The sequence below is a fragment of the Colobus angolensis genome, unplaced genomic scaffold, assembly GCF_000951035.1.
Source record: "Colobus angolensis palliatus isolate OR3802 unplaced genomic scaffold, Cang.pa_1.0 Scaffold83, whole genome shotgun sequence".
NCBI lineage: Eukaryota > Metazoa > Chordata > Mammalia > Primates > Cercopithecidae > Colobus > Colobus angolensis.
In genome coordinates, this window is record NW_012122154.1 from 2,690,127 (window position 1) to 2,713,173 (window position 23,047).

Below are 23,047 nucleotides of genomic sequence, written 5' to 3' on the forward strand. Positions count from 1 at the left end.
TTTGGAGACACCCTCACCATACAAAATATATGTTTCAGAATTCATATGTTGAATACCGAGGAGTTATTCTGACAATGCTTCAATTTTCATGTGCATTTGTAGCAAAGCTCCCTAGAAGGAACCCTGGCTGACACAGAAGCTGGCTATGTGGCTCAGCTGTCAGAAATTAAGATGCATATCAGCGTCCTGGAGGAGCAGATCTGCCAGATCCGGGGCGAGACTGAATACCAGAACACAGAGTATGCACAACTGCTGGACATCAAGACACGCCTGGAGGTGGAGATCGAGACCTACCACCGCTTGCTCGGTGGAGAGGAAGGGTGAGTCACCGATACTTTGATTTTGTTGTTAAAATCACTTTCTTAAAAATGAAGAAATTTGATTCAGAGACTGAGATTTACAGTCTCAGCAAGTTTCAAATCAAGTACAATCTGAAAAGCTAGTAGAAAAAAGAAAAGAAAAAAAACACAACTGTCCATGGTATCACTCTAGATTTATTTAGAATGTAATTCACACTGGGCATTAGTTCCTTTACAATTTTTCTGCAACTATATCTTGATAATTAAATGCAAATAATAAATTACATGTTATTCTTTAAGGTGTTCATTAGTTTTTTTGTATCTCCTAGATAACTGCAGTCATTTCTGAGACAGGGTCTCACTCTGTTGCCCACGCTAGAGTGCAGTGGTGTGATTACAGCTCACTAGAGCTTCGACCTCCCAGGCCCAAATGATCCTCCCACATCAGCCTCCTGAGTATGGGGACTACAAACATGAACCACGACGCCTGGCTAATTTTTTTTTTTTTTTTGAGACGGAGTCTCGCTCTGTCACCAGGCTGGAGTGCAGTGGCGCAATCTCGGCTCACTACAACCTCTGCCTCCCGTGTTCAAGTGATTCTCCTGCCTTAGCCTCCCGAGTAGCTGGGACTACAGGCACCCGCCACCATGCCTGGCTAATTTTTGTATTTTTAGTAGAGACGGAGTTTCACCATGTTGGCCAGGATGGTCTCAATCTCTTGACCTCATGATCCACCCACTTCGGCCTCCCAAAGTGCCGGGATTACAGGTGTGAGCCACCGTGTCTGGTCTAATTGTTTTTACTTTTGGTAGAGACATAGTCTTACTGTGTTGCCCAGGCTGTTCTCAAACTCCTGGTCTCACTTAATCCTCCTGCCTCAGCCTCCCAAAGTGCTTGGATTGCAGATATGAGCCATTTACCCAGCATGCTATTAATAATGCCCAGCTGGCATTGTTAATAATGCCAGCATTCACATACAACTTTTGTGTGGGCATATGTTTTCATTTCTACTGGGTATATACCTTAGAGTGGAATGGTTGGGTCATATGTCAGCCCTGTATTTAACCTTTGAGGAACTGCTAGACTATTTTCCATAGTGACTCCACTATTTTGCATTCCTACCAGCAGCGTAGGAGGGTTCCAATTTCTTCACATCCTCACCAACACTCATTCCACTTAGAAAGAAAATATGTCTGCTTCTTTAGAGTTTTTGGCCAACCATTTCTTTTATTTGTCAGTAGTTCCGAGGCCAGAGAAGCTGCACCTAAAGGCTCATTCTCTGTGGACTCCAGAGGAAGAATCAGCACAGCTCAATCAAGGGGAAGAGTCGCTTTTTAAAGTAATACTTCCTGCTTACTTAGTGAGCATCCATCATGAATAAAGTGTGCTTTCCTTACCCCCAAAAATCTGGGCTACAGTAATTCACTTTAAAGCGTGACTTGTGAACCAACCTTTACATTTCCAGTTCTAAAACTCTCCCTGTTTCTCTTTTAGATTCACATAAAAGCAGAGGAACCAGGCTGGTGAAGGATAATGACCAACTAATTTCATCTCAAGTCAACAATGTTTCTGATGTAAAATTCAAGAGTAAGATGCAGGCAGCTGAGTCCTGTCCCCAGGATGTAAATGATGACACTAACAAAGGCGTGGTGAAGCACTGCAACAAACCTGTGGCCACAGAGCTGCAGCTACTCCTGTAATTGTTTTTCAGATTATTTTGTCATATTGGTTTGGTTTTGTCTTTAAATTGCAAAATGTGTTTTCCTTCTTAATCATTCTGTGTCAATAAACTTTCTGCCTGTTGCAAATCAACTACATGAATCTTTGTTCTTTTGTTTCACACTGACTTGTCTTATAACAGCTTTATTGAGATATAATTCCTATACCATAAAATTCACCCTTTTTTTTTTTTTTTGAGATGGAGTCTCACTGTGTCGCCCAGACTAGAGTGCAGTGGCACAATCTTGGTTCATCACAACATGATCCTTATTTATTAATTAACTTATGTATCAGCAGCTTTATTGAACTATAATTTACATACCATAAAATTCACCCTTTTTTTTTTTTTTTGAGATGGAGTCTCACTGTGTCGCCCAGACTAGAGTGCAGTGGCACAATCTTGGTTCACTGCAACCTCCACCTCCTAGGTTCAACCTATTCTCCTGCCTCAGTCTCCTAAAAAGCTGGGATTACAGGAGCACACTACCACGCCTGGCTAATTTTTTTTTGTATCGTTAGAACAGACAGGGTTTCGCCATGTTGGCCAGGCTGGTCTCGAACTCCTGACCTCAAGTGATCCACCTGCCTTGGCCTCCCAAAGTGCTGAGATTACAGGCATAAGCCACCACACCCAGCCCCACTCACACATTTAAAGTGCACAATTCAGTGGTTTGCAGCACAGTCACTGATGGTACAATTATCACCTCAATCAACTTTAGAACATTTTTATCACCTCAAAAAGAAATCCCATATCCATGAGCAGTCATTCCTCATTTTCCCCCAACAAACTCCCACCCCTAGCCTTAGGCAACCAGTAATGCATCTTCTCTCCTATATATTTACCTATTGTAGACTCTTCACATAAATGGAATCATATGACACGATACGTGGTCTTTGTGTTTGGCTTCTTTCACTTAGCAAGATGTCTTCAACATTCACCCATATTGTAGCATGTATCTGTACTTCATTCTTTTTTATTGCTGAATAATGTTCCAGTGTATGGATATACCATATTTTATTTATCCATTCATCGGATGATGAGCATTTAGGTTATTTATGATATTTGGCTATTATGAATAATGCTGCTATGAACATTCACACACAAATTTTTGTGTAGACATATGTTTTCATTTCTACCAGTACTATACCTTAGAGTGGAATGGTTGGGTCATATCTTAGCCCTGTGTTTAACTTTTGAAGAACCACCCAACTATTTTCCAGAGTGGCTGCACTATTTTACATTTCTACCAGCAGTGTAAGAGGGTTCCAATTGCTTCACATCCTCACCAACACTTGTTAATTATTTTTTAAATTACAGCAATCCTAGGGGATATTAAGTGGTATCTCACTGTAGTTTCACACTGACTCTTGAAATCCATTATTTCATGTAGTCCAAAACCATTCCAAAAAAATTATGAAATATCTGATAGGGTTGCAGTTTTCCAGCTTTCTTGTGTCAAAAATACACACATATTAAGATGGTGCCGGCCTTAAAAACCTACCGTCTACCTGTAAAGGCAATGCTAATATAAACGAAAATGAAGACTTCATGTGTTTTCAAAAAGAGGAATCAGGGCTGGGTGCAGTGGCTCACACCTGAAATCGCAACACTTTGAAAGGCCAAGGTGGGAAGATCCCTTGAGCCCAGAAGTTTGAGACCTGCCTGGGCAAATTAGCCAGGCACTGGGCATAGTGGTGCATGCCTGTGATTCCAGCTACTTGGGAAGCTAAGGTGGGAAAATTGCTTGAACCCGGGACATCAAGACTGCAGTGAACTGAGATGGCACTATGGCACGCCAGCCTGGGCAACAGAGTGAGACTCTGTCTCAAAAAAATAAAAATAAAAAAAATACAAGAGGGATGATGAGGAATGACTTGAGCTTTCAGATAGCAAAACATTCATGAAGTGTGGATACTCCCCAACGCAGACGCATCCAGCTCCAGCTGCTGGCGTATGGGCTGCTCAAAGCTACCTTCACAGGATTCTGCTTTCCCCAGGATTATGCCCCTTCAGGAGAGTGCCCGTGGGACAGTAACTGGCTTATAGGGGATACAAAGTTCTGGCCCCCCTGTCTCAAATTAGAACAACTCTGAAGGACCAGCCCCATCCACAGCCCCCCAAAGGATCAGCAGAAGCCTTCATTAAAACAGCATTGCATTGGCCTCTCTCTATGCCCAGCCAGTCATCCCCATCTGCTGACAGGTTTATCTTACAAAAGAACTCCCTAACAAACTTCTGCACACATCTCTCCATCTCAGAGTCTGTTTCCAGGAAACACAAGTTAGAAAAAAAAAAAAAAGTATTATTCATAGCGATTAGAACAATGTGCCACTGACACACGCATGAACACCCCAGAAAAAGGCCCATCTGTATATAAGAATGACATTTTCAAATCAGTTGTGGACAAGTAGATTATTCAAAAAAGGCTGCTGAAATAACTAGCTAACTAAGGGGTGGAAGCCAGGATGGGGATGAGGCTAAGGGGGGTGTTGAATAGTTATATCACACACACCAAAATAAATTCTACAGACATTGCAGAAATAAAAGAAAATAAACTGTTCCAGACTTTAAATTTTTTTAATTATGTATTCAGGGAAGGGTGATGGCTTGTTTCATCAAAAACAAAAACATCATGAAGGGAAAGGAGGACAGATTTATATCAAGAAAATAATGTGAAATAAGAAGCAAAAGAAAAAATAAATTTAGTGAAGTACGGTGAAAACCTACTCCAACACCAAGGGAAGCCTGTGCAGCCAGACCACAGAGTCCAGATGTGGACTGCACGATTTAAATCACTATGCCCTAGCTGCAGTTTGGCACCACCTGCTGTCTGCTGTCTTATCTGTCTAAAATCAAGAGGATTTGGGGATTTGCAAATTTCCAAGAAAGCAGCAGTTCCCGGAATGGGCAGCCTGTTCAGTTGCCCTGATTCATCCTCAGCCTCCCCATTCCCCATCTTCTCCCTAGCCACCCCATCCGCCTGCCCACCTGCCATATATCCCCCCCAACACTCCAGAGGATAAGAACTTTAGCCTACCCTCTTTGGGGCTGCATGTAGAATGGAAGCCAACAGCCAATCACTTTAAGTCTAGATTTTCAGCAATGCCACATGGTACCCAGGGTTTTCACTGCACTTGTCATATACAGCCATCCAAGAGCTGACGTCCCCAATATATAAACTCAGGAACAGAGACAATCCTATCAGTAAGAAATGGATACATGATACACACAAGAAATTCATAAAATATGAATCGCCAACAAACATTAAAAAGTGATGATGTCCAACATCTCTTGTAATCAAAGAAAGGCAAATTAAAATAATGAGATGCCATGTTCAGCATCAAAACAGGTCCAATTTGTTTAATAACAATAAATACCTATTTTAGCAGGGGTGTAGGGAAAAGTCACTAATACCTTGCTGGATGGAGTGTAAACTAGCAAAACCTTTAAGAAAACAATTCAGCAACAGGTATCAAAGGCCTTTTTAAGAAAAGAGCATATCCTTAGAGCCAGCAGTTTCATTTCTAGGAATTTATTCTTACATTATTAATATATGTAGACTCCTCTCAGCTGTTTATCATAGTGAAATGTTAGCTATAATAAAATATTCAACAATGAAGAATCAATAGGCTAAGTTATGAAACACCCATCAAAGTCCATCAATGGACTGTCACACAGCCATTAAGAATGTTCAAGTTCATGTATTGACCTAAAAAGATGTCAATTGTCTATTGAGAAATAAAAACCAGAGTTTTAAGACAATATGTACAGTATGATCCGCTTTTATAAGAACATAATTACAGGTATATTAACACTGTATGTGTTAGTCTCTTCTCACACTGCTATAAAGAAATATCCGAGACTGGCTAATTTATAAAAGAAAACAGTTTAATTGGCTTACGGTTCTGCAGGCTGTGCAGGAAGCATAGCAGCTTCTGCTTCTGGAGAATCCTCAGAAAACTTACAGTCATGGCAGAAGGTGGAGGGGAAGCTGGTATGTCTCACATGACCAGAATGGGAGGGAGAAGGGCAGGGAGGTGCCACACACCTTTAAAAAACCACATTTCACAAGAACTCACGATCACAATAACAGCATCTGGGGGAGGGATGGTGTTAAACTGTGAGAAACTGCCCCCCATGCAATGACCCAATCACCTTCTACCAGGCCCCACCTTCAGCATCAGGGATTACATTTCACCATGAGATTTGGATAGGAACACAGGTCCAAACCGTATCACTGTACTTACTTTTTTTTTTTTTTTTTGAGACAGAGTCTCGCTCTGTCGCCCAAGCTGGAGTGCAGTGGCCCGATCTCAGCTCACTGCAAGCTCCACCTCCCGGGTTTATGCCATTCTCCGGCCTCAGCCTCCCAAGTAGCTGGGACTACAGGCGCCCGCCACCTCGCCCGGCTAGTTTTTTGTATTTTTTAGTAGAGACAGGGTTTCACCGGGTTAGCCAGGATGGTCTCGATCTCCTGACCTTGTGATCCGCCCGTCTCGGCCTCCCAAAGTGCTGGGATTACAGGCTTGAGCCACTGCGCCCGGCCTGTTTTTTTTTTTAAAAAAGCAAAACCAATATACATCCAAATGTTAACAGTGACTATTTTGGGATAGTGAAATTATGAGTGATCTTTATTTCCTGCTGCTTGTTTACATACATTTTCTCATTTTTCTGAAATAAACTGTAGAACTTGTAAAATTTAAAAATCTTTAAAGATAAACCATCTGTATGTTTAAATTTTTTTAAATGAATACTCTCCGTTTTGTTTTGTTTTGTTTTGTTTTGTTTTGTTTGAGATGGTGTCTCGCTCTGTCGCCCAGGCTGGAGTACAGTGGCAAGATCTCAGCTCACTGCAACCTCCACCTCCCCAGTTCAAGCGATTCCCCTGCCTCAGCCTCCCGAATAGCTGGGACTACAGGCACATGACACCACACCAGGCTAATTTTTTGTATTTTCAGTAGAAACAGGGTTTCACCATGTTAGCCAGGATGGTCTCGATCTCCTGACCTCATGATCCACCCACCTTGGCCTCCCAAAGTGCTGGGATCACAGGCATGAGCCACTGCGCCCAGCCTCTCCTTTTTTATTGTCAAAGAAAAATACAAGAAGGACCAAGTGATAAGTAATGTGGTAGAAACTGTAAGAATAATAAGAAAAAAAAAATTATGCGGGGAGAAGGAGAAACTGGTAAATTAAGGGTTGGAGTGTTCCAGAAGAGTGTTCCAGAAGAGATAGCCCTTGAAAAGTGGTAAAATTTGGATACATAAAAAGAACAGAATAAGGTGTGATTTGAGGCCTTGCTCCAAGATCAGTCACATCAAAAGTACTTCTAGAAACATCCAGTCACCTCCAATGAATGGGTCACAAGTTTGTACCTAAAGATCATCCATTAGTCCTCGTTAGAAATATGTGCTTGTGTCCACTCTACACACAGAAAGGTAATGGTAGGTCCTGGACTTGCTGTTGAATGCCACTGTGGGAAGGACACGGGCTTACCTGGCACCCTTCAACCAAGGTTTCCTGGGCACCTGGTTTCTCTGTCTCCCTCCAGGGTACAGGCACCAAAAGAGAAGCACAATTGCTTGCTGGGACCTTCTCCTCACTCCATCTAGTCAGCCTCCACATCACAACTGAGTCCTGTTCCTTTTCTCCCTTTCTGGAAAGATCTGGCTTCATAGACAGTATTCCTACTGGCTCTTCTCCACATTCTGGTAACAATATGGATGGCCCCTGTGTCCTAATCCCACAGCGTCTTATGCCCAGCTCAAATCTGCAGACTCTGATCAGCTCTGCCCAATCCCAGTCACAGCTTTGCCATGGCTTCTCCAGGGCCCTCTCCTCCTAGGGTAAGCCCTGTGCCCCTTCTCTCCCAGCATGCCCCAGGGCCACTGCAGGTAGGCTGAGCACCCCAGCCTATCCCTGTCACTGTGCCTGGGGTGAGTCTTGCCAGGACTGGTCTGATGAGCACAGAGATCACCCACTGGGTAATAATAATTTGATTACCTACCAGAAAGGTCTCCAAGAGTGCTGCCATTGCCTTATATGTGGTATTCTCTTATAATTATTTTAATCTGTTTTGTACCCAGTTATGTCTCTTTCCCACTTCCAACCTTGTGTGTTTTGGACCTCTCTCTCTTTTCCTAATCAGTCTCATGAAGAGGTTGTCTATTTAATTGATCTCTAAAAGTATCAGCTTTTCAACGTATTTATGTATTTTTTTCTTTTCTGTTTGAATAATTTCAGCCTTCATTTTTACTAATTTATTTTTATACTTTTTAGTTTATCTTGCTGTTCTTTAAAATAAATTTTTATACTCAATCTCTTCATCTGTGGTCTTTCTTTTTTAACAATGCAGCCATTAGAGGCTATAAATTTTCTTTATTGTTCAAAGTTAGCTATATCCCAAAAGACCAGGTAGGAGTGCAGTGGCACAATCATAGCTCACTGCAGCCTCAAATTCGTAGGCTCAAGCGATCCTCCTGCCTTGGCCTCCCAAAGGACTGGGATTACAGGCATGAGCCACCATGCCTGGACTTTTTCACTGCTTTCTGGTTTGTCACATTTGATCCAACAGTCATAAAAGGCTTCTTTTTTTCCTGTGATACCCAAGTGGGCATCCTAACATTCAATTCAATTCTGACACTATCTGGAATTAGTGTGAGACTCAGCAAGTTGAAAAGCTCTGTCTCACAGGACTGCCCTCACTGTAGATGCTAGTCACAAGTATCAGGTCTCCAGGTGATGTGGTCTGGATCTGTGTCCCCACCAAATATCATGTTGAAATGTAATCCCCAATGCTGCAAGTGGGGCCTGGTGGGAGGTCACTGAATCATGGGGGCCACTTCTCATGGTTTAACACCATCCCCACCTTGGTACTGTGTGACAGTGAATGAGTTTTTGTGAGATCTGGTTATTTAGAAGTGTGTGGAATCTCCCCACTCTCTCTCTTGCTCCTCCTCCGGCCATATAAGACATGTCTGCTTCTCCTTTTCCTTCTGCCATCATTGTAAGTTTCCTGAGGCCTCCCCAGAAGCAAAGCAGATGCCAGCATCATGCTTCCTGTACGCCCTACAGAACAGTGAGCCAATTTATAGATTACCCAGTTTCAAGTATTTATTTATTTATTTATAGCAGTGCAAGAACAGACTTGTACGCCAGGTTACCCACACGTCTAATTTGTTACAAAGTTTGGGGTTTCCACAATCTTCCCCACTTCAGTTTGGATAATTTCTAGAATGGCTCACGGGACTCAGGAAAACATATTGCCTACTATTACCAGTTTATTATAAAGGATCCAACTCAAGAACACTTAAATGGAAAGGATAAATAGGGCAGGATATGAGGGAACAGGCACAGAACTTCCATGCCCTCTCTGCATATGCCATACTCCCAGTACCTCCACATGTTCATCAACCCAGAAGCTTTCGAAGCCCCATTATTTAAGGCAGTAGTCCCCAACCTTTTTGGCACCAGGCTCTGGTTTTGTGGAAAACAATTTTTCCATAGACCAGGTGGGTGGAATGGTTTTGGGACGATTCAAGCACATTACATTTATTACATACTTTATTTCTATTATTATTATTACATTGTAATATAAAATGAAATAATTATACAACTCACCATAACATAGAATCAGTGGGAGCCCTGAGTTTGTTTTCCTGAAACTAGACAGTCCCATCTGGGGGTGATGGGAGACAGTGACAGATCATCAGGCATTTAGATTCTCAGAAGGAGCCCACAACCTAGATCCCTCGCATGCGCGGTTCACAACAGGGTTCATGCTCCTATAAGAATCTAATGCCACTGCTGATCTGACAGGAGGTGGAGCTCAGGTGGAAATACTTGTGCAGCCTCCACTCACCTCTGGCTGTGTGGCCTGGTTCCTTCATACAATTCCCAGGGATTGGGGACCCCTGACTTAAGGGTTATGTAGGTTTCATGACATAGGCATGAGTCTGGCTATTTGTGATTAACTCAATACCCAGCCTCTCTTCCCTCCCCAAAGGTTAGGAGATGTGGCTGAAAGTTCTAAGCTTCTAATTAAGCCTTGGTTCTCTGGAGACCAGTACTCATCCTGAAGCCATTGAGAGGCCCCTAGCCACAAGCCATCTCATCAGTATTCAAAAGACACTTTCATCATTAATATATATTTCCCTTTATACCACAGTTATCTAAGAGAATGTATCAACTCACAAAGATTTTTCTGGTTGTCTTTTTTATTGTTTAGTTCCAATTGTAACTCTGATCAAGAGCATTGTCTTGAAAGAATTTCTAGGCGAGTATCCCTTTCCTCAGTTGGGTGCCTTTATGAGCGCTTTCCTTGGAGTAGACACATAGAGGCCAGTTAAGGAGATCTCTAAGCACAATTTCCACTTTACCCAGTTCTCAAGTATAAGCAGTGAACTTTTGCAGCTAATGCTTAGTAAAGAAAATCCCTCCTGGCTGGGTGCAGTGGCTCACACCTGTAATCCCAGCACTTTGGGAGGCCGAGGCAGGCGGATCACCTGAAGTCGGGAGTTCCAGACCAGCCTGACCAACATGGAGAAACCCTGTCTCTACTAAAAATACAAAATTAGCCGGGTGTGGTGGTGCATGCCTGTAGTCCCAGCTACTCAGGAGGCTGAGACAGGAGAATTACTTGAACCCAGGAGGCAGAGGTTACAGTGAGCCAAGATCATGCCACTGTACTCCAGCCTGAGCAACAAGAGCGAAACTCTGTCTCAAAAAAAGAAAAAAAAATGGAAAAGAAGAGAAAAAAGAAAATCCCTCCTGATTATAATATAAAACACTTTCTAAATCAGAGAAGTAATACATTTAATTACTGGATTGCTAAAAATTAGAGCTAGAAGGGAACCTGAAAAGTGGATAGACCAATATAATAATTTTACAGATGAGGACACGGTAGCTTGGTCGAGAGACATCAACTGTTCTCAAATGTTGTGGTATAGTTCTGGTGGACAGAGGACAAGAGACATGAGACTGATGAAGCTTTCTTCTGAGCCTATCATATAAAATACCATCATATAAAATATGATCTTATATAAAATACCGTGCCATTCTTTTGCTATGAAGCTACTATTTAAGCCCTGGATTCCTTGACCAAAGATTTGCAGCTTCTCTGACATCAGAGGGCAGCAGGAGGTTGAGGGGTCAAGCTCAAAGAGACAGAGCAGGAAGGCCCAGTGTATGGACTTAGCATTGGCAAGAGGCACGGGGGCTGGGCCCTACTGCTCAAGTTATGATCGGGGTTGTTCATGCTTTTGGATTCTCTGAAGAGATGACTACTGTCTGTCTGGTATGAAGAAAGGCACAGAAGGACTTTTTAAGCAGAGTCAATCCTTGAAAACTGTGCTTACTTCAAACTGTCTTGACTGTGGACCCTGGAGGACAAAGCATCCCAACCCCCGCAAAGTCGCTCATCCATTATCTTAACTCTCCATAAACTCACAGAATGATCTTCAGGAAACGTAGAGAATTGAGTTATTTAGAGATTTTAAAGCACTCACATACAAGAACAAAGCCAGGTGATTTTTCTCCCAGAAGAAAATCTGGCAAAATGGCATGACCTAGCAGATGCTTCCTGATGGAGAAGAGAAAGCCTTCAAATAGACACATTTCAGTGAAACCAGGAAGAGAAAGAATGGACGAGGGTGATGAGGAAGGAGAGAAATTGGTGCAGGAAGAGAAACAGCCACAGAATTGGTGGATTTCTGGGGTGTGACAATGGCACACCCAATCCATCCATGGGTGGTGCTAGATCTACTGGAGTGAGTTCTTGGTCATGTTATTATTGCAAAACCTTTTTTCTTTTCCAAGTAGTTGAGCCTGGCGGTGCCTACAGCAAGCACCAGCTGGAAGCTGGCCCAAACAATGATTCCCTACAGCAAGGTCCCCAGTTGACTCTTGCCTGACCTTTCCGCCCTCTTCCCGAACAACATTTCCTCTTACTGCCAAGCCCGGCTCTCCACCACCACACGCTGAGAATCACTAACCCAGAAGTGGAGCATAAAGATTCAGAAAACAGGCCGGGTGCGGTGGCTCAAGCCTGTAATCCCAGCACTTTGGTTGGCAGAGGCAGGCAGATCACAAGGTCAGGAGATCAAGACCATCTTGGCTAACACAGGGAAATCCCGTCTCTACTAAAAAATACAAAAAACTAGCCGGGCGTGGTGGCGGGCACCTGTAGTCCCAGCTACTCAGGAGGCTGAGGCAGGAGAATGGTGTAAACCCCGGAAGCGGAGCTTGCAGTGAGCCAAGACAGCGCCACTGCACTCCAACCTGGGCGACAGAGCAAGACTCCGTCTCAAAAAAAAAAAAAAGATTCAGAAAACAAAACACAACACATAGTAAAGAACTAAAGTAATCAGCGACCCAAGTTGTTCATGAAGACAATCAGGCCATGTTAGTTCTTATTAATTCAAGGAATATTTACTGTCTATCTACTATCTGTCATTGCAAAGGCATTGCAAAGAGACTGTTCACACATTAAATCTATACTTTCCGATGTGTGCAAAAGAAAGAAAATCGGTGTATTAAAGAGATATCTGCACTCCCATGCTTATTACAGCACTATTCACAATAGCCAAGATTTAGAAGCAACCTAAGCATCCGTCAACAGTAGAATGGATAAAGAAAAAGTGGCACAGTCGAGGCGCGGTGGCTCACGCCTGTAATCCCAGCACTTTGGGAGGCCGAGGAGGCGGATCATGAGGTCAGCAGTTCGAGATCAGCCTGGCCAATGTGGTGAAACCCTGTCTCTACTAAAAATATAAAAATTAGCTTGGCGTGATGGTGGGCGCCTGTAATCCCAGCTACTCGGGAAGCTGAGGCAGGAGCTGAGGCAGCTTGAACACAGGAGGTGGAGGTTGCAGTGAGCTGAGATCGCACTATTGCACTCAAGTCTGGACGACAAGAGTAAAACCTGTCTAAAAAAAAAAAAAAGTGGCACATATACACAGTGGAGTACTATTCAGGCATGAAAAGAATGAGATCCTGTCATTTGCAACAACAGAGATGAAACCAGAGGTCATTGTGTTAAGTGAAATAAGCCAAGCACAGAAAGACAAACTGTGTATTCTCACTTACTTGTGGGAGTTAAAAATTAAAACAATTGAACTCATGAAGATAGAGAGTAGAATGATGATTATCAGACGCTGGGAAGGGAAATGGGGGAGGAAGGGGAAAGTGAGGACGCTTGATGGGTACAAAAAATAGTTAGAAAAAAATGAATAAGACCTAATATCTCATAGCATAACAGAGTGACTATAGTCAATAATAATTTACTTGTATAATTTATAATAACTAAAAAATAGTATAATTGGAATGTTTGTAACACAAAGGAGAAGTGCTTGAGGTGATGGGTACCCCATTTACCCTGATGGGATATGTACACCTATATCAAAATATCTCATGTATCCCATAAATCTATATACCTACTACGCACCCACAAAAGTTAAAAGTTAAAATTTTTTTAAATATATACTTTCCCTTCTTTTTTCCTGTCTGCCACAGAAAGTTTTGTCAACATTCAACAAATACTCTAAACCCAGCAACTTCCCTTAACTACTCTGATCTGATGCTTCTACCTGAAAAACACACAACAGAATATTTTCTCGAATGAACAGAAGATAGAAACCCCAAGTTCTCTTCTCAGGTCTGTAAAGATCCATCAGGAGCCATAGGCCATGCATTTCAGTATTTGGTTTTCCTACTAGTCTAAAAGCCTGCAATATATTAATCTGAAAAATATTTAAATACTAGTAATCTATCCCACACACACAAATTGATGGTTATTATCTGCAAATCATTCTGCACTTATTACTGAAATCATATTCTATAAGGAAATATAGCTTTTATATGATTCTTTACAGGTAAAAATAAACTTCTAATCACAAACTATTCAAAATTTGAACTGGGAGCCCAGACACACCTAAGATTCAATCTATCTCTCTCTCTCTCTTTTTTCTTTTTTTTTTTTTTTTAAGATGGAGTCTCGCACTGTTGCCCGGGCTGTAGTGCAGTGGCCCAATCACGGCTCACTGCAACCTCCACCCACCGGGTTCAAGCAATTCTCCTGCTTCAGCCTCCCAAGGAACTGGGATTTAAACATGCTTTCAGCCAAATGCAAGTCTTTATGAAAATGGAAATATTACATTTCAAAGTTTTGAAAGGGAGAAAAACTCTGTGACTGTTCCTCCCATTGCCAGTATTTGCATACCATTTAATCATTAGGCTTTAAGTTTCTTTGGTTTCATAGCTTTAGGGATGGGCGAGGCAGGATGACCAACACATTATGTGTGGTGCATTTTTTAGCTACTTTAGAAGGGCGTTATAAAAATTACTCCCAGCTTAACAATTTAAAAGTTTGTACACTTTGTACCCCTTGGAGACATGTCACCCTAAATATGAAGAAGAGTAACATCACACTCCTGCGAAAACAGTACAGGTAGAGCACAAAAGCCACATAAGAGCTACATGGTAAAGGGAATCATCACTTATTTAATCATGTGTCCCAATCAAATACAATTTAAGGAAGAATTAAAAGGAGAACATTGTTTAACAAATGATTGAATATAAAGATTAAGGTATGCACATAGTTTAACAGAGACTGGCAAAATAAGGAAGAAATTCTGAAATAAACAAAAGTCAGCTACTTAAGTTTAAAGCTAAGGAGGATACAAAATATTTCTGGAAGCATCTGTTTTTTAAGACTTTTTTAAAATGGTGGTAAAATACATATAACATAAACATCATCTTAATCATTTATAAGTTTACAGTTCAGTAGTCTTAAATGCACTGACATTGTTGTGCGGCCAATGTCCCAAACTCTTTTCATATTGCAAAACTAAATTCTATGCCCAGTAAGCAACAACTGTCTATCCCCAACCCTTCAACCACTGGCAACTCCCATTCTACTTTCTGTCTCTATGAATTTGACTACTCCAGGCACCTCATAGTACTGGATTTATACAGTATCTGTCTTTCAAAAAGACACTGTTAAACCAGTGAAGTGACTAGAAGACATGAATGGAAACAGTCTAAAGTACAAAGGGACAAAAAACCGTGAAGCACAAAGGGAACTCAGGAGGGTTCAGAATCTGTAAAATCACTCCAGTTGTAACACTAGTTATCAGAAGTAGATACAAATCCTCTTTTAGCTTTAAAACGAAGGCAGGAAGTATCAGCATCATCTTTTCATTTCTTGAAATGTGACTCAAAAAGGAGGTTGCTCTCCTTTTATCAGACTAGAATTCAATCAGAAAGAAAAGCATATTTAAATGATCTACCTAAAAACTTCTCAATTTTTCTCAGACGTTAGCTACTTGAATAAACACATTGCTGAGATCTAATAATACTTATCTGGAAAACTATTATTTATGTTTTTCTTATGAACTATATAAAAACATAATTTTTACAAATTATATGCTTTTTGTATGTTGTACAAAATACAAAAAAAAGAAAGCAATAACTTAAAATCAAAAACTTCAACAACCTTAAAAAACATGCTGATTGAAATAATCAAAGAGATGGATGCTTAATCAAATCTGAAATTATTGCTGATGTGAAAGCTAATTTCAACTTTTGAGAACAATAAGAATAAAAAAGTTACGTGACTGATGGGACATTTTTATTTCATCATATTATTTCAATTACATTTGTTAACCTGGAGATATTCTCTGCAAATGTGAAATCATGAAGCAAATTTAATAGAACTACAGTTCCAGAGAAAAGTTACCAGTCATCAAAACCTTTGAAAGATTAAAACTGTAACTCTGAAAATTTTTTTGTTTTGCTCCAGCTTATTCTTTTTTTTACGGGTATAGTAAATGCCCCAGGGCTCTGACTTAACTTCAGAGAAGTGTTCGAGAAAAAGAAATTATCCAATTACGGATTACCAAAACTGTAACAAGGATTAAGAAGTGACAGAGAAAAGGAACACCCTCAAAGTGTGTATATAAAGGCCAAAAAGGCAGCCTTGAATACATCGTTCATCATCACCTCTCCTATTCGCCTGGACGAGCTCACGTTTGCAGGAGCACGATGTCTCGCTCGACTCGTGTCTCCTCCTCCAGGGCTGGCGGCAGCAGCTCAGCCAGGCTGTCTGCTGGTGGAAGCAGCTTCAGCGGCGGAAGCAGATGTGGTCTTGGGGGCAGCTCGGCCCGGGGCTTCCGAGGAGGAGCCGGCAGCTGTGGCCTGAGTGGGGGGTCTAGCAGTGCTTTTGGGGGCAGCTTTGGAGGGGGCTTTGGTAGCTGCTCAGTAGGGGGTGGTTTTGGGGGAGCTTCAGGCTCTGGGGCAGGATTTGGTGGGGGTTCTAGCTTTGGCGGGGTCTCTGGATTTGGCAGGGGTTCTGGATTCTGTGGGAGTTCTGGATTCAGCAGCGGAGGCTTCTACAGCTATGGTGGTGGTATGGGAGGTGGTGTTGGCAATGGGGGGCTTTTCTCTGGAGGGGAAAAGCAAACCATGCAGAACCTCAATGACCGCTTGGCCAATTACCTAGACAAGGTCAGAGCCCTGGAGGAGGCTAACACTGATCTGGAGAACAAAATCAAGGAGTGGTATGACAAATACGGGCCTGGGTCTGGAGATGGTGGATCTGGAAGAGATTATAGCAAATACTATTCAATAATTGAAGAGCTCAGAAACCAGGTGAGATTCTATCTGTGCCTGAGTTTCTATTATTTGTGGATCTTTCACTTCTTTTTGGATCATGTACTATAATGAAAATTTTAAGTTAAGAAATTATTTGAAAACATATTTGCTTGTTACATATGCAAAGTGGGACCTGATGTGTCTTAATTATTACAATACTTTATGTGATATTAATTTTCTGTTTCCATCGCAGTTTCAGTATTTCTACATAAGAGGAAAACTTATACATAATGCCAGGCAGCTAATTATCATTTATATATAAGAATGATGGCAGTGAGTCAACATTAGTTTAATTATTTATGATGAATTCTGACAGACTGACATATTTTATTGTCTTACTAGATTTAAATATTCTTTAGGATTATTTTTCTTCCTAGAAAATCTGGTGCAAACATTACATAAGAATGTAGTAGAATCTAAAATGTTTAGCCACTTTTGTATGGGAAATAAATTTTTAAAGACTTTTTTGGAAGTGAAATACAATTTTTGCACTATTTCCTGAAAAAGTGCATGAGATAATCTAACAAAGTAGCAGAAATATGCAGAGGGCTATATCCTGTAAAACAAGTTCCTGTGCCTAGTCCAATAAATGTGCAAACGGTTATCTTTTTGCAGAAAGTTGTAGTCCTAAATATACCAGCCCCAGATATACAGGCGTCATTACTAAGTAAGTTTGCAAAGCAAGTCACCTTTAAGAGCTAATAACACAGGCCAGGCACTGTGGCTCACACCTGTAATCCCTGCACTTTGGGAGGTTGAGGTGGGCAAATCACTTGAGGTCAGGAATTTGAGATCAGCCTGGCCGACATGGTGAAATCCCATGTCTACTAAAAATACACACACACAAAAAAAATTTAGCTGGGCATAGTGGCACGCACCTGTAATCCCAGCTAATCAGGAGGCTGAGGCGCAAGAATCACTTGAACCTGGGAGGCAGAGGTTGCAGTGAGCCGAGATCCCACCACTGCACTCCAGCCTGGGCAACAGAGCGAGACTGTCTCTACACACACACACACAAAAAGAGCTAATAACACAGGCAACATCTACCCTTACAGGTAGGCATGCAGACACAAGGTAAAAATCATTCGTGATTCACTTACTATTAACATCTTTTTTAGATCATTGCTGCCACTGTTGAAAATGCTGGGATCATTTTGCAGATTGACAATGCCAGATTGGCTGCTGATGACTTCAGACTGAAGTAAGAAACATGAAGACTTGAAAACAAGTGTTATGGGGAAAAAAATAAATTTTATTTCATTTTATAAATATATATATATATATATACACACACACACACACACACACACACACACCCCTAAAGATCATGACCTAAATTTACAAACATCCCAGGGTAAACTTTAGACCATTCTTTCATCAAAAAGAAAAAGAAAAAAGAAGGAGGCAAATTTAGAATGAGAATTTTATTATAAAAAATGTTAGACACGATTAGAATTAATATAACACTGGTTAACACTGGTATTTTTCTTTATAAGGGAAAATTTCCCAAGAGAAAACTTAGTAACCTTTATTTATTAAAATGCCCACAGGTGAGAACTTTTTCAATATGTAAGAATGGAAGGTATTCTTTGAAACACAGCCAGGTGAGCTTACAGTACTTTTTGCCTTACTGCTGTCCCTTCCAGGTATGAGAACGAGCTGTGTCTCTGGCAGACCGTGGAGGCTGACATCAATGGCCTGCGGAAAGTCCTGGATGACCTGACTATGACCCGCTCTGACCTGGAGATGCAGATTGAGAGTCTCACCGAGGAGCTGGCCTACCTGAAGAAGAACCATGAGGAGGTAGGAACATGTTCTACATAAATGAATAACTCCCGGTAACATATTTCTCCCCACATGCATTCTATACAGATAAAATTGGCTGGGTGCAGTGGCTCATGCCTGTAGCCTGGAGGCTGAGACAGGGGGATCCCTCGAGCCCAGGAGTTGGAGGCCACAGTGAGCTATGATCATGCCACTGGATTCCAGCCTGAGCAACAGATAGTGTGTCTCTAAAAAAGTAAAATAGGCTGAGCACAGTGGGTCAAGCTTGTAATCCCAGCACTTTGGGAGGCCAAGGTGGGCAGATCACGAGGTCAGGAGTTTGAGACCAGCCTGACCAACATGGTATACTAAAAATACAAAAATTAGTGGGGCGTGATGACGCCCAGCTGTTGCACCTGTAATCCCAGCTACTCAGGAGGCTAAGGCAGGAGAATCGCTTGAACTGGGGAGGCGGAGGTTGCAGTGAGCTGAGATCAAGCCACTGCACTCCAGCCTGGGCAACAGAGCAAGACTCCATCTCAAAAAAAAAAAAAAAAAGTAAAATAAACTCAATTTTATCTAAGTGAATTTCCCACACACTACGACCAGGAAACAAAAGTAATCATGAGTAAATTCTATCTAGATTTGATTTTTTTTGCCTTTCAGACAATATTTCAGACAATATTTCCAAATTGTTGTCTAGGCACATTTTAGGAAGTCATCCCTTTTCTTTTTCTTTTCTTTTTTTTTGAATTTTTAGTAGAGACGGGGTTTCACCGTGTTAGCCAGGATGGTCTCGATCTCCTGACCTCATGATGCTCCCACCTCGGCCTCCCAAAGTGCTGGGGTTACAGGCGTGAGCCACCACACCCGGCCTGGGAAGTCATCGCTTTTCTATTTGCATCACGATGGTCTTTTTTCCTTCATGCTAGGAAATGAAGAGTATGCAAGGAAGCTCTGGAGGGGAGGTGACTGTAGAAATGAATGCTGCTCCAGGAACCGACCTGACCAAATTACTGAATGACATGAGGGCGCAGTACGAGGAGCTGGCTGAGCAAAACCGCCGAGAGGCTGAGGAGCAGTTCAATAAGCAGGTAGATCCTCTCTGCTGAGCACCTAAGCCAGTAGCCACACACAAGCCTCTACTGCTCCTTTCACCAGCCTATAACAGCTGCATTATATTTGTATTTAGAGTGCATCACTACAAGCACAAATCTCCACTGATGCTGGGGCAGCCAGTTCTGCCAAGAATGAGATAACAGAACTGAAACGTACCCTGCAAGCCCTGGAAATTGAGTTTCAGTCCCAACTAGCCATGGTATGTGCAAATAGCTTTTCACATTTTCCAACAGGGAGTTAGGCAAATGTAATTTTCTTTCTTTGCCAAGAGGTTCACTAGGCACATAAAAAAGGCGGTGTTAAGGAGAACTGCATTATGATTATAGAAAGCATTAAAAGTTAATGTACTCTATTTCACATAAAAGATTTAGTTTAAAAAGTGCCAACCAAAATTGAAGAAGCAATGATATAACAATATAGGTTATATGGCGAAGCTACACTTCTAGTGCCACATAAAATTGCACTTTTAAAAAATCATCCAATGATTTATTTTCATTATGAATTTTTTATTTGCTTTTTCTCTTAGAAAAGCTCCCTGGAAGGAACCCTGGCTGACACAGAAGCTGGCTACGTGGCTCAGCTGTCAGAAATTCAAACGCAGATCAGTGCCCTGGAGGAGGAGATCTGCCACATCCGGGGTGAGACTAAATGCCAGAACGCAGAGTACGAGCAACTGCTGGACATCAAGACACGCCTGGAGATGGAGATCGAGACCTACCGCCGCCTGCTTGATGGAGAAGGAGGGTAAACCAAAGTCATGAACAAACTAAAATGCATACCTTAGTGAATTTATTTTATAAAACCAAAATGAGACTCAGGGGGTAGACTTGTATATAGAGAGAGTAATAAAATAACAGACACAAGCTGGGTGCAGTGGCTCAGGGCTGTAATCCCAGCACTTTGGGAGGCTGAGGTGGGAGAATCACGTGAGCCCAGGAGTTCAAGACCAGCTTGGGCAACAAAGCAAAACCCCGTCTCTACAAAAAATAATATTTAAAAAATTAGCTGAAGGCCAGCGCAGTGGCTCGTGCCTGTAATCCCAGCACTTTGGGAGGCCAAGGCAGGCAGATCACATGAGGTCAGGAATTCGAGACCAGCCTGGCCAATATGGTGAAACCCTGTCTCTACTAAAAATACAAACATTAGCCAGGCGTGGTGGTGCACACCTATAGTCCCAGCTACTCAGGGGACTGAGGTGGGAGGATCACTTGAGCCCAGGAGGTTGAGGCTGCAGTGAGCTGTAATCTTGCCACTGTACTCCAGCCTGGGTGACAGAATGAGACCCTGTCTCAAAAAAAAAAAAAAAATAGCCTGGCATGGTGGTGCACACCTATAATCCCAGCTACTGGGGAGGCTGAGACAGAAGGATCACTTGAGCCCAGGAGTGCAAGGCGGCACAAAAAAGTAACAGACACAATCCAATTAAAACACATCCAAAGCTTCATCTTGAGGAATCCCCAGGGCGGAGGGTTTCTCCTGCCTTTGCAAACTGCAAAGGAAAACAATTCTTTTTTTTTCTCCAGTGGTTCTAGTTTTGCAGAATTTGATGGTAGAAACTCAGGATCCACAAACATGGGACCCAGGGATCTGGTATCTGGTGACTCAAGATCTGGAAGTTGTTCTGCTCAAGGACGAGGTAGACATTTTTTTTAATGTTGTTGATAATTCTGTAATTTAAAAGTAAAGGCATACTTTGCTTGTCATACTAAAAGTATCTGCTATTGTTTACATAATTTTACCCAGAGAGAACACGTTGAATGCATATGATTGCATTTCTCTTGCTCTGTGTTTCTGTGATAGTTTCCAGACTGACATTGCAATCCCATGATTTTCAGATTCAAGCAAAACTAGAGTGACTAAGACCATCATAGAGGAGTTGGTGGATGGCAAGGTTGTCTCGTCTCAAGTCAGCAGTATTTCTGAGGTGCAGGTTAAATAAGGAACTTCCAGATCAACAAGAGTGTCTTTCAAAGAAAAAAAAAAATCAAGGACACAAGGGAAGAAATGGCATCAATCTAGGCATATTTCTGGATAATTTCAGGAAAAGCTTCAGTCCAGAAATGGATGACTAGCCAATTGTTCTGCATCTTCTTATTTCCTCATTAGAATGCTCTTGAAATAGCTGAATTAATGATTTTGCTCTAATTGTTTCTTTGCTTCAATAAATTTACTTTTGCAAATTAATTTGATTATTACTTACTTTTTTAAAAAGTATTTTACCTAGGAAGGAAGCTATCATTGATGATCTAGCTGCATGACTATATTACTAACATCAGTTCATTGTTTATATCTTCCTGTTGTAACCAAGCAAGTTACAGAGAAACGCCACACTCTGAGACTAATTCAGAAGACCTTTTATTGCCAGCAACCGAGAGACGGCTAGAGCTCAAAATTCTCTCGGCCCAGAAGAAGGGGCTAGATTTCTTTTTATACTGTGGTTTAAATAGGGGAGGGGAGTTTAGCTGAAGCAATTTTTACAGAAGCAGAAACAGGCAAACCAATTAAAAAAGATTAATTGGTTACAGAAACAGTTACAGAAAAGTAAACAGTTCCAGGTGCAGAGGCTCCAACTATCACAAAGAGATAATGCAGGGGCTTTGGGTACCATCCCCCGACTGCGTCCCTAGGAACTGCTGATTTAGCTTGCCTCAATATTTTATCAGAAAGTGCATTCCTGGATGTGCTTGGAGTCAGCTTGCACTAGTTATGCCTTTAAGGGAGGAGGGCTGCAAGTGAAAAAACAAAAATGGAGTCTGTCCGGCTCTCTCAGCTAAGAGACACAATCAGGTTAAAACAAGGTAGGGTATCACATTACCTTCTTTATACAATTCAGATCATAGCCATTTTTTTAATGTGGGCATTTTTAATGGTATTGCACAAGAACTCAGTGGCACAATAGCTGAAATTAGACTACAGTGTCAACAGCTTAGCCCACAAAGAAGGATGTGATTATTTTAATAATCAACTTATAATTAATGTCTAGTTTATATATGTCCATCACTGAACTCGATATTTTATAAGATAAAAAAGAAACTCATAATCTCCCTCCTACTTCAAAAAGCTCATATTTCAGCAGAGAAGAAAAGCTAAAACACAAAGAAGACAGCAAGCAATAAAAAGCTGTTAATAGTAAAGACTTGATTTCACAATCTGCATCAGAAGTAACATAGGAATCAGACATGTGTGTTTACAGGACATTTAGGACAGGAGTCAAATAAAGAGTCTTGGGAAACAAGATTGGCTATGTGATATGGCATCTCATTTCCTGAAACCTTGAAGGCCCCAAAGAGAAGAGATCCTCAGGCACTTGTTCCCCTGCCAAGTCTAGCCACATCTTTAGCCAAAACCTGCCACTTCGCCAAGCTGGTATTTCTTTTCCCCACTCTCCTCTGCTAAGATCTTTCACCCCGTTGGTGGTCATAGCCCTCCCTATTCTTTCATTTCTACAGTATCCCTGGGGCCACATGGCTTTGTCTTGTCTTGTTTGGGATGATGA

The 23,047-nt window shown here is 41.6% G+C and overlaps 1 protein-coding gene and 1 long non-coding RNA gene across 2 annotated transcripts; both read left to right on the forward strand.

Annotated features, from left to right (window-relative positions):
• The first annotated feature begins 214 nt into the window (after window positions 1–214).
• On the forward strand, window positions 215–2,112 carry LOC105503087. The gene is made up of 3 exons (XR_001000433.1): window positions 215–320; window positions 1,541–1,638; window positions 1,794–2,112. It is a non-coding gene; the product is annotated as an uncharacterized LOC105503087 (long non-coding RNA).
• Window positions 2,113–16,012: 13,900 nt separating this feature from the next.
• Window positions 16,013–21,735, forward strand: KRT24 (keratin 24, type I). The gene is made up of 8 exons (XM_011929822.1): window positions 16,013–16,665; window positions 17,787–17,869; window positions 18,315–18,471; window positions 19,365–19,526; window positions 19,625–19,750; window positions 20,078–20,295; window positions 21,075–21,187; window positions 21,387–21,735. The coding sequence occupies exons 1-8, from the start codon at window positions 16,060–16,062 to the stop codon at window positions 21,488–21,490; spliced, it is 1,569 nt and encodes a 522-aa protein (XP_011785212.1). The 5' UTR covers window positions 16,013–16,059; the 3' UTR covers window positions 21,491–21,735.
• Window positions 21,736–23,047: the final 1,312 nt, after the last annotated feature.